Below are 10,711 nucleotides of genomic sequence, written 5' to 3'. Positions count from 1 at the left end.
AGAGAAGCGGTAATTTACGAAAACCAATAAAGAAATGGAGAAGAAATCGGAGGGTGACTTGATATTGTTCATCACATTATGTAAATTGCACTCCTCTCATGAGGAACAGCGCTTGTCGGCAATTCTAACAACGGGAGTACGTCTTCTCAGTACGGAGGGTGGTAATATCACGCAGACGCAATCGCAGGATCAGCGACCTCGGTGCGCGGGATGGTCGCCACGTGGATTTGACTCTTCCTCGTTTCAAACAATTCTCAAATTAATTGTATTTATGTATTTGTATTCTTTGCAAATCCAAATGTTCATTTCAAGTCTAATATTATATGATATTTATGTAAGCATTATATAAAAACTGTTACATAAAAATGGTTAGATTGAAAATTGATAAAAAAAACTATAATCTCTCAACTATATACTTTATGAGATGCGTGCTATCTATTTATTTATAGGCGAATGCAGAAAAGTTTCTGGAACATCGCATAAAGAATCATACTATAATGTGAACTTCTTTTCTACTAGACAATATCTATTATCAGAATCCAATTAGTTTTATTATATATCTTATCCAATTATAAAAGATCATATATTCATATCCATTTCACTCGGTTATGTTCAATTATAGAATTGATTGATTGAGTTGTAAATAGCTAATGAGTGGAGATTGGGATAATTTTGATATATTTCTATATTATTTATGAATTTTATTATTTACTTTTTGAATCCTCATTAGTATTAAGATCATCCATATCTATTATTCTTGTTAAAAATTCATCCCAAAAAATGATTGAATTTAATAATTTTCATCTTAATTCTTTTAAAACCCAAAAGATAAACTAATATTAATGATAATTAGATTACTGGATGAATGATAATGTTAGTATTGACATGTGTAGAGGTTGTTAATGTAAAAAGGAATATGTATCTAGAAATATTATGTTATATCAAATTTTGTAATCATAATATGCTATTTTCAAATTATAGGTAAAAGAATCTCAAAATATAAAAATAAATATTTTATCTAAAATGTTATTAATATTATTCATATATAACAATGTTTTTAAAGGTTATTGATTAGAGAACATTGCCAACCATTGTCATTGGACATATGGCCTCCATATGGTATGGAGGGTGGAAAGATAAGATAAAAACCACCATTGACTTGTCTGTTCACAAGGACCCAAGGTAAATTGTTGTAAGCTATCCTTCCTTTATTGCCTGTATGAGTAAAATATATTATTGAACATGATTAGAGATTATCTTTTCATAGAATATTCCTTATATAAAAGCTTATATTTAACATAATAAAAAAGAAAGATCATTTTTTAACCATATGTGTTTACGCTCATCTATCTTGAACATTAAAGGAATTAGATCGAAAAATCTCTTTCGACTTTGATCTTCATGCAAATGGCATTTAAGAAGTTTAATTTTCATCTTAAAGATACATTGAATAATCTTACACATATATGTCTAGACCATAGGCTAACTAGGATGTTAATGATTTTTTTTCTGTAATAATTATCATCATCAATTAGAACATAAAAATTGACTATAAGAGCATATATAAATTTTCTCATTTTGCATGAATATATGTATGACAAACTTAAATTTATAATGATAAATATGAAAATATATAAAATAATGATTACAATACCAACATAAAACAAACAATCAAATAGATAGGAGAGATTATATAAAATAATGATAATTGTATATAAAATAATGATAATTATATATACATATATATATATATATATATATATATATATATATGTATATACAGGTCTCAAGAAAGTTACTTCGCAAAAAGTTTGGTGTGGAGATTCTTCTTCTTTACATGGACACCACCAAACAAAAGTTCTTCCCACAATCAATTACGTTTGACTTCATAATTAACTTTTTTTTTATATTAAGTCAAGGAAATTGTAACAATTGGATTTGAACCTAATCTTCTTCCCATTTGCTTTCCCTACTTTTATCTCTCACCTTTCTTGATCTTTTGATCTTTCGGCTACAGTACTCTCAATTGCTGCATGGCCTCATCATGAACTGTGGAGCCATGTAGGGTGTGCCAATCTATGGCCTTTGTCATCATTTAGTATGGAATTTGACTTTTTTTTTTCTTTTTTGTGGAACATAAAAAAGCCCTTATCAACACTATGACTAATAAAATAGGACTGAAAAATAAAATAATCTTCTCTTTGTGCATATATTTTCCATCTTCATACAGAAGGAAAGATATAACCCCTTTTTTCCTCCCATTTGGTTAGGGAGTTAAAAACAATAATATATATATATATATATATATATATGTAAATTAGTTAACTCCAACAATGTCTTTGACCAAATGATCATACAATACAATATGATAACTGTAGCATATTTCACAAAAAATAATAATAATAATAAAGGTGTGGGACAACATTCAGTCCTCAAATCATTATAATGAAAGCTCACCACACCAACAAGGTGCATTCCATGTGCCATTTTCTTGAGGTCATCATCCCAGGTTTCTGCTAAGCAGGATGAAGTTGATTGATACCAGCTTCTCAGGTTGTCATTGGTGAAAGATTTCTTACCATATAATTTTGGATTCTGTGCATGACATTTCCATCAATGCATACATACTCTGAAAATAAACAAAATGCAGCTTCTGACTGGAATTGTGATTAGTCCATATGTTAGATGAGCAAATGTTGTTGTAGGGTTCTCTTGGACAGTATCATACAGTGGAGAAGGTGAGGTAATATGGTGGTAGGTGATGAGTGGTGTCCATGGAAAGGTCTCCTTCCCACCCACTAGAAACAAAAATTAGATATATGGGTTGAGGGTTGGACTGATTGATGTGCTATTGGAGTAGTAGGATAAGTCATTGCTTGCCTTCTCTTAAGGTAAAGAAGCTGTACTGTCTGAATATTATCTAACACCAACAAAATTTGGACTTGAGTTCCAATAATTATTATTTAAAACTATATATATATATATATATAATTTGTATCGGGTTAGAAAATACATCTCCAACACTTTGTTAAAGAATTTTAGGTGATGTGATATCTAATATCGAATGATATCGTAGTGATTAGTATTTATAAGATATTCGATTTAGTAAGACGATGAAATCTTTTTCGGGGGGTTTTATTTGGTAAAAAAATCCTTATTTTGATTTATCTTTATTGCTCCAAATGCCTCTTTCATAAAAAAAAAAAAAAAAAAAAAAAAAGAATCTCATGTGAGTTTCAACCACATCAAGCATGAACTCCTTCTTTGACCTAACCATCATAAGACTGCTAGATAAGCTTAGGAAATATCAACCAATCTCACAATCAATCACATTCCCATGTCGGTGTTGAATACAAACTCCAAAGCTTTCCGTTCCATCTCACTATCGATTTCACTATCATTGTCTCTCACCATTTGATACCTCATATAAAAGTTTCTTTTTCTAGTTAGACAAATGTATTATGTCAATTTATAATAAGTGAGGTTCCTATCAATATTTTAATGATTCAAATTCCAGTCATTAAAATTCAAAATAATTAAATCTTTCGTCATGATCTCTCAAAATTATAATATAAAGTTACATATTATAAAATTAGAGATAATATGCTGTTGGAAATTAAAAAGATAGAGGAGAGCTTCACCTTGCTAAGAGGTGCTATGCTCTCTCAATCCTTCTTTTTTTCTCTCCATGACTAAAGGTGTATTTGGAAATATATTTATATTTTTAATATGTATTTGAAGAAAGGTATTTGAGTGAACATCCGGTTGTAGAATATTTTGAGTGCCTGATATATAATATATGAAAATTATATTTTAAATTTGTATTGACGTAAGTGTCACTTTAGTAAAATTATATCTCAAAAATTCATCGTATATTATGTGATAAATTTATCATTCTCATATTTTTAGTATTTACTCAAAAATAACACGCACGTAATATTATAAAAAAATTTGTATGGCTAGACATATAATAAATAAATAAATAAATAAATAAAAACATATATATGAATATAAAATAATCTTTAAAAATGAATAAATAAAATTTCAGACTTGTGAGAGAATAGATGATAATAAAAACCCAGAGAATGAAAGAGAAAACAAAGGTTAGAGTTTCTATTATACAGTGACAATCTTATGATTTTAAATAATATCATACGATATTTTAGAAATTTGAAAAACTATATTAGCATCATGTAAATAATGCCCAAATGCATTAGACATTCTCACTACAACATTGAGCAAATACTTAAATACTACCTTAAGGTCGTGTTAAATGTGATTTAAAAATAAAAATAAAAAATCATTTCATATTTAAAATGTACATCAGCCCTCCATACACATTTCAAATATATTTTGAAATGTACCCTAAGATAGCTCTGCTTTATTCTTCACAAGTAGTAGGAGGTTTGAATTAGGGATTGCTTAATCCCTTAGGGATAGCTTAATCCTGTGTCTTCTCAGTGAATTCATATCATCATCATATAAGTCATCTTCTCTCATGCACCCTGTTGTTTTCTGAATGAATCATATGAGACAGAAGGCAGCAATACATTATTTTATCTGCCTTCTCCAGATTAGGTTGGCCATGGCTCAATTGTCTTCTCACTGTCTTATGCAGATGTTGTTTGTAATGCATGAAATGACATGCATTATTCATCAACCATAGGATATTCTTAATACTTCACACCCTGAAGATAGAATGTCATGACATGCCCCCTAAAGCCAAAAGCAAGCACTCCACTTGGTAAAAGGGGTGTGGAGGAGGACAAGTCACAGAGTTGTTGGCACTGCTGCTAAAGAAACTTGGAGGAGGTACCATCTTTGTTCTTCCACTGTTATCATTTTAACTGCTACAATTCTTCTTACACCTTATCTAATGTGTGCAATAATTTTTGTTTTTGATTCATTTCTTTCTTTACTTGTTCTTCCACTACCTAATCTTCTACATTATAATGCTGAAGCAGGTGGAAATGCTAATGAATTCGAGTGATGAAGATAAAAGAAACCAAGTTAAAAGATAGCAATAGCAACATGACAACATCCAGCTGCAATCCATGGATGGATAAGAGAGACATGGCAGGAGGCGCAACATCTTTTCTGGAACCTCAGGGCCTGCTCTTGAATGGGATTGCCCTGATCACAACCTGGTGGTACATGGCAGCAAGAGCAGCTCCGATGAATGGTCCAACCCAGATGATCCACTGAGAACAAAGACGACAGACAGTTTGATAGATGTCCACAGCTTACTTGGTCAAAGAACAGAGAGAATTCGATCACTTCCCTCAAGACTTACGTGGTCATCCCAAGCATGGTCTTTATTGTAGATGACGGCAGCTCCAAGGCTTCTTGCGGGATTGATGCCAGTGCCGGTAATGGGGATGGTGGCCAAGTGAACCAGGAAAACTGCAAAACCAATGGGCAAGGGAGCGAGTATCTGCACCAATTCGTAGGATTACTTAGCTCCACACCACAAAACACTAAGAAGCCATGGAAAATTATGGACGTTGATCGAAGAAACAAGGTTGCAGAGTATCTGTATTTGTCAGTGTCAAACCTCTAAAGGCTGTAGGTTCAGCAAAAGAGAAGGAGAATGGTGTAATCGTAAGTAAATAGAAGAAAAGGAAGGTGGAAGTTGAGGGACTGCCTACGGGCACATGAGAGTCCCTAGCATTCCTCTTGGCATCGGTGGCAGAGAAGACGGTGTAGACAAGAATGAAGGTGCCCACGATCTCAGCACCCAAGCCATCACCCTTGGTGTAGCCAGCGGCCACCACGTTTGCTCCACCGCCGTTGCTCTCGTAGAGCCCCTTCCGAAACCCCTTCACCACACCAGCACCGCAGATGGCACCCAGGCACTGCATCACCATGTAGAACAGCGCCCTGGTGAGGGAGAGCTTCCTTGCCAGGAACAGCCCGAAGGTCACCGCCGGGTTGATATGTCCACCTGAAGATTCAGCGAAGTCAAGATCTGTTCAGAGACGAACACAAGAGCAGGAACCGGCTTCATCTTCACCTGAGATCCCAGCGGTACAGTAGACCAAGGCGAAGATCATGCCACCGAAGGCCCAGGCGATGCCTTGGATGCCCACCGTGGAGCACTTGGTGTCGGACTTGACCACGCCCATGACGGTGAGGATGGTGATGTAGAGGAAAAGGAAGGTGGCCACGAACTCGGCTATGCCAGCCCTGTAGAAGGACCATGAGCTGAGCTCCCCTGGCTCGAACAGCGGAGCTGGTGGTGGCTCCTTGTAGTCCTTGTCCTGGCTCTGTGCAGCTGTCCCTATAGGCTGCCTCTCCGAGAACCTGTTTGCTCCCAGTCTCACATCCTCCTCCTTCCCCTCCATCTCTCACAGGGACACTGATCTCCAAGGTCTTGATCCTGTGCAGAGGGTAAGGTGGGGCTCTATATAGATGTACACAGAGAGAGAGAAAGAGAAAGAAGAAAAGGTGTTCTGGGTTAATGGTGGCTTCACATGACATATTATTCTCTTGATATAGGGTTAGGCACTAAAGACAAGATAATGCTGGATTATTTAGGACTGTAGCTTCTATCCAATTCTCTTTCTTCTTAGAATGAACATAGAGACTATGCATAGTTTCTCACCTTGTGAACTGCTGGTAACCCTACTTGACCTAATAATCTTCATGCTTTCTTCTGCTTTACTCTCCATCCTTTTCCACTGCAGCAGACTTCTTTAGGCAATTGCTGCTGCAACATTGCAGCTTTCCACCATATGGGGTGGGCTGGCTGCCACCAGTGGGTGGTTCTGAGATGCAGAGGAGAGCAGAGAGCAACTATAGAGGACCTCACACTGCACTGCCATTGGCCTGTTGGTGGCTGCATCAGTAAGGTTCATCCTCTTTGCCTTTGGCCTTTTGGTTGTGGCACTGTCATATCTTCAGTAGATTTTGCACTCACCTGTGATTATGAACCTCTAATACATAAAATGCTGATTAAGGTAAGATATGGTGTAATTTTGTATTTCCTAATTGTTCTTTGATGAGAAATTATTTGGAGGATAAGAAATTCAAGTTTTATGATTTTTTTTTTGAAATTTAAAGATTAATTGCTCCATGAATACTTTTATGTATATTGAGATATTAGTGTGAGATATGAAAGAAAAGTTGGAGTTTAGCTTAACTCAAGAAAATTTTACTTTATTTTCTCTCTTACAAGAAAAAAATTAGGGGCAAAAGGACAGTCAGCTAAAGTATATGACTCATAATCACTGGTAGTAAATCCACATAGAATCCATTAATTATAGAACTCATCATTTGACCGCATGCATACCTCAGACTTGCATCACCACCACTTGCGCTCGTCTCGATGAGCCAACCACTCCCGGCACGATGCAGTGGCCTGTGAGTGATGTCTGTGCGCATCCATCGGAGGATGGTGGAGGTGAATGCAGATTCTCCATTTGTGTCTTTCTTCACCGACCATGAGTTGGAGTCATATTTGGTATCACTTCAGTTGAGACACTGCTTCCCAAGAACCCTACATGCCTCTCTCTCTCTCTCTCTCTCTCTCTCTCTCTCTCTCTCTCTCTATATATATATATATATATATATATATATATATATATATATATATATATATATATATCTTCATTTTGAGTATTTTTCAATCAATACCTATATTTTATTTGTTTCTAAATGGTGCGTCTTAATTTTAAAATATTCAAATTACTTGTTAAAAAAAATTATAGTGTTCTTGGCCTATTATAGTATTTGGGTTATCACAATTAAAAAACCTAGAAAACCTATTTGAAAATATTATAAATGATCTAAATAGACTCGTAAAATCAACCAAGCTAATGATAAGCGTAAAAATATGATATTATAATAATATATAAGTAATGATAACCAAAGAGGCACGATATGATATCGTTCATAGTATTTTTCAATAATATTTATAATATTTTTAGTATATCAATAAAATACTATTAATGCTATTGAAAAATACTGTGAACAAATCAGATGAAAATACTATAGTAATTAAAAATTGAAAAAAAATGAGTGAAAAATTTTAATGAAAAGACTTTTGATGATGTGATCTCTTGAGCCACTATGATCACCAAACCTTGTATTTTTAAGTGTTTTGGTAGTATGATTAGGAATTGTTAAACACTATTATGTGTTTCTATCCTCTTAGGAAAAAAAATTATGAATTAGCAATTACTTTAAATCAACATATACAATTTGATTTTCTTTCAAAAAATATGTGATGAAGAATTTAATTTTCTCTATTTGCATGTGCCAAAACTAAAGCAAAATAGTCAAAAACTATTATCTTTGGTAAGCAATAATTATTTCATGAATCTAAGATCGAATCGATGTCTATACGTAAATTCTTCATAGGATGTCCTGTACAAGAAAAATCGTAAATGATTTCTTAAAAATCATCATGCTCGATCATTCATACGATTCAGTCATATAATTTTATTATTATTATTATTTATAAATCAAAATGAATCATCGAGGATGATATGAGTGAGTGAATGGAATGCATGATTTTGGAGGAACCTTTATGACTTTGCTATACATCTACATTGATATGATACATATTTGGCAATATCCGGAAGAAAAAGATAGATTGTATAGCTTTTATGTGTATCATTATGCAGTGGATCCGTAATCTCTCTAGATCGCCTTACACATTATTTTTCTTGGAAGGGAATTTATGTTTAATATCATAGAAAATTTCCCTACCTTATTTCATGATCATAACGTACACATCCTCCTTTCCTATGAATGCACCTACTGACAATATAAATGCAACACCAAATCTCTGCCGCAAACCACAACACACCATTCCTCTCTCTCTCTCTCTCTCTTCCTATCTTTCTATGGATGCAGTATGTTAAGCTCTTTGGAAGATAGAAGATCATTTTTTTCTGATGGGAGATCTGGGATCGGACTCTGAACCTCGTGCTTATATAAAATAAAGGAAGCATGAGGTTCAAGTCCAATCCCAGACTTCCCACACACAAAAAAAAATAAAACTGAAGAAAGAAGATATATATATATATATATATATATATATATATATATATATATATATATATTGAAAATATTGAGAGAGATAAATTTTCTATTTTCATATTTTGGAAGGATAGATATGTAAAGAATAAGTTTATATAGGCTAATTCCATTCCATATAAAGATTACTGCGGACGCGAACTCTCTCTCGGTCTCGCGCTCTCCTCCAGAAGAGTAGATAGAATGTGGGGGCGTAAGAGCTTTCGGTACCGCTAATCTCTCCCCATCTCTGTCTGAGATATATAGGTGGCAGCTTAATCGGTGGCTTCTTAATCCAGGGAAGGGAGAAGCGCAAAGGATCCGAGATGGGAGAGCGACACTCGACGTTGTCGAAGCTGGAGAACGTGCGGGAGGCGGCCGACGAGAATGAGGCCCTCTCACCGACCGTGTTGAAGAGGCCGAAGGAGTTCAAAGCTCTGATGGGGAGTACGGCTTCTGCTCTCTGTCTCTTCTTCGTCCCTCTTCCTGCATCACCTTTTCTGCTTTGCTTGCAGATTCTTCTTCAGAGAAGGGCATGGGAGGATCAGCTGACAGAGGTTGGAATCTGACAACTTCTGAAACGTAGCAGCTAAAGCTTGTGGTCTCTTGGTGGATTCTCTTATGCATTTGCTAGCTATGGTGGGTGTGCAGATGCTCTACTGGCGCAGGTGGAGAATGACAAGAGGGTTTCTTTGATCAGAGCATGGAGCGCAGGTGAAAAGACCAAAGCTGACAACAAGTAAGAGATCAGCGATTAGCATTTGACGATCATGATTCTGGATCGGAGATGATCATTGGTGCTATATCCCTTCCGTTTGATCATTATCGTTGAAGTGCCAAACAGGGCTCAGAGGAAGATGTCATCCATTCTTTCATGGGAGAACACGAAGATGGCAACCATCGAGGCTGAGATAAAAAAGAATGAGGTAAATGGCCTTTTAAATGAATGTTTGCATCTATTCAACCGAAAAGAAACGAGAAAGAAAGCCAGCATGAGCTTCTGAGCATTCACTCGAGGCGCATAGCAGACTAATGTTTTGTGTGTTAATTGAACTTGGAATCGTCACTCCGTTAAATTATAATCGTGGCTCGTGAGAGAAATGAATGAATGAATGAATGAGCAGGAGAGGCTGGAGAAGAAGAAGGCGGATTCCGAAGAGAAGGCGAAGAACAAGATCGCCATGATACACAAGGAAGCAGAGGGGAGGAGGGCGATGGTGGAGTCGAAGCACGGGGAGGAGCTCCTCAGAGCGGAGGAGGCTGTTGCCAAGTATCATTCCACCGGACACACCCCGAAGAAGGGAGCGGGCTGCTTTAGCTCCTTTAGCCCCTAAAGAGAGAGAGAGAGAGTCAAAATGTAATCCGTTGCCCAATGTGGCGAGATCTGCCGGTGTTGCTGTCGTGGCAAGCAATAGATTCGGGTTTTGACATGTTAAGCCTACATAATCTATACTCACAGAATCAATTCTGCTTCAAGTTAAAACTCAGCAATATTTTCCTATAAATTCTGTTGCTGCAACTCATCGAGCAATCTCAGAAGAAGAAGAAGAAGAAGAAGAAGAAGAAGAAGAAGAAGAAGAAGAAGAAGAAGAAGAAGAAGAAGGACAACGATAACGGGAACATGAACAAGACCACAGAACAAGAAACAAGAACAAGAAGAACAATAACATTAGGATGGGGGAATATAAGA

At 35.8% G+C, this 10,711-nt stretch overlaps 2 protein-coding genes across 3 annotated transcripts; one reads left to right on the top strand and one right to left on the bottom strand.

Annotated features, from left to right (window-relative positions):
• Window positions 1-4,990: 4,990 nt before the first annotated feature.
• Window positions 4,991-6,446, bottom strand: LOC135582288 (aquaporin PIP1-2-like). 2 transcript variants are annotated; one of them, XM_065089502.1, is made up of 4 exons: window positions 6,014-6,446; window positions 5,649-5,944; window positions 5,294-5,434; window positions 4,991-5,201 (listed from the first exon to the last, which is right to left on the bottom strand). In XM_065089502.1, the coding sequence occupies exons 1-4, from the start codon at window positions 6,342-6,344 to the stop codon at window positions 5,106-5,108; spliced, it is 864 nt and encodes a 287-aa protein (XP_064945574.1). In that variant the 5' UTR covers window positions 6,345-6,446; the 3' UTR covers window positions 4,991-5,105. The 2 variants fall into 2 exon arrangements, with proteins under 2 accessions (XP_064945574.1, XP_064945575.1); XM_065089503.1 differs by having other exon boundaries at window positions 5,555-5,944; window positions 6,014-6,440.
• A 3,004-nt stretch (window positions 6,447-9,450) lies between these two features.
• On the top strand, window positions 9,451-10,462 carry LOC135596573 (remorin-like). The gene is made up of 4 exons (XM_065088624.1): window positions 9,451-9,578; window positions 9,673-9,760; window positions 9,866-9,947; window positions 10,146-10,462. Exons 1-4 carry the CDS (start codon window positions 9,557-9,559, stop codon window positions 10,353-10,355), a joined length of 402 nt encoding a protein of 133 aa, XP_064944696.1. The 5' UTR covers window positions 9,451-9,556; the 3' UTR covers window positions 10,356-10,462.
• Window positions 10,463-10,711: the final 249 nt, after the last annotated feature.

Source organism: Musa acuminata, chromosome BXJ1-11 (genome assembly GCF_036884655.1).
Source record: "Musa acuminata AAA Group cultivar baxijiao chromosome BXJ1-11, Cavendish_Baxijiao_AAA, whole genome shotgun sequence".
Taxonomy (NCBI): Eukaryota; Viridiplantae; Streptophyta; class Magnoliopsida; order Zingiberales; family Musaceae; genus Musa; species Musa acuminata.
The sequence above is the reverse complement of the archived record's forward strand: the minus strand, read 5'-3'. Positions and strand labels throughout refer to the sequence as shown.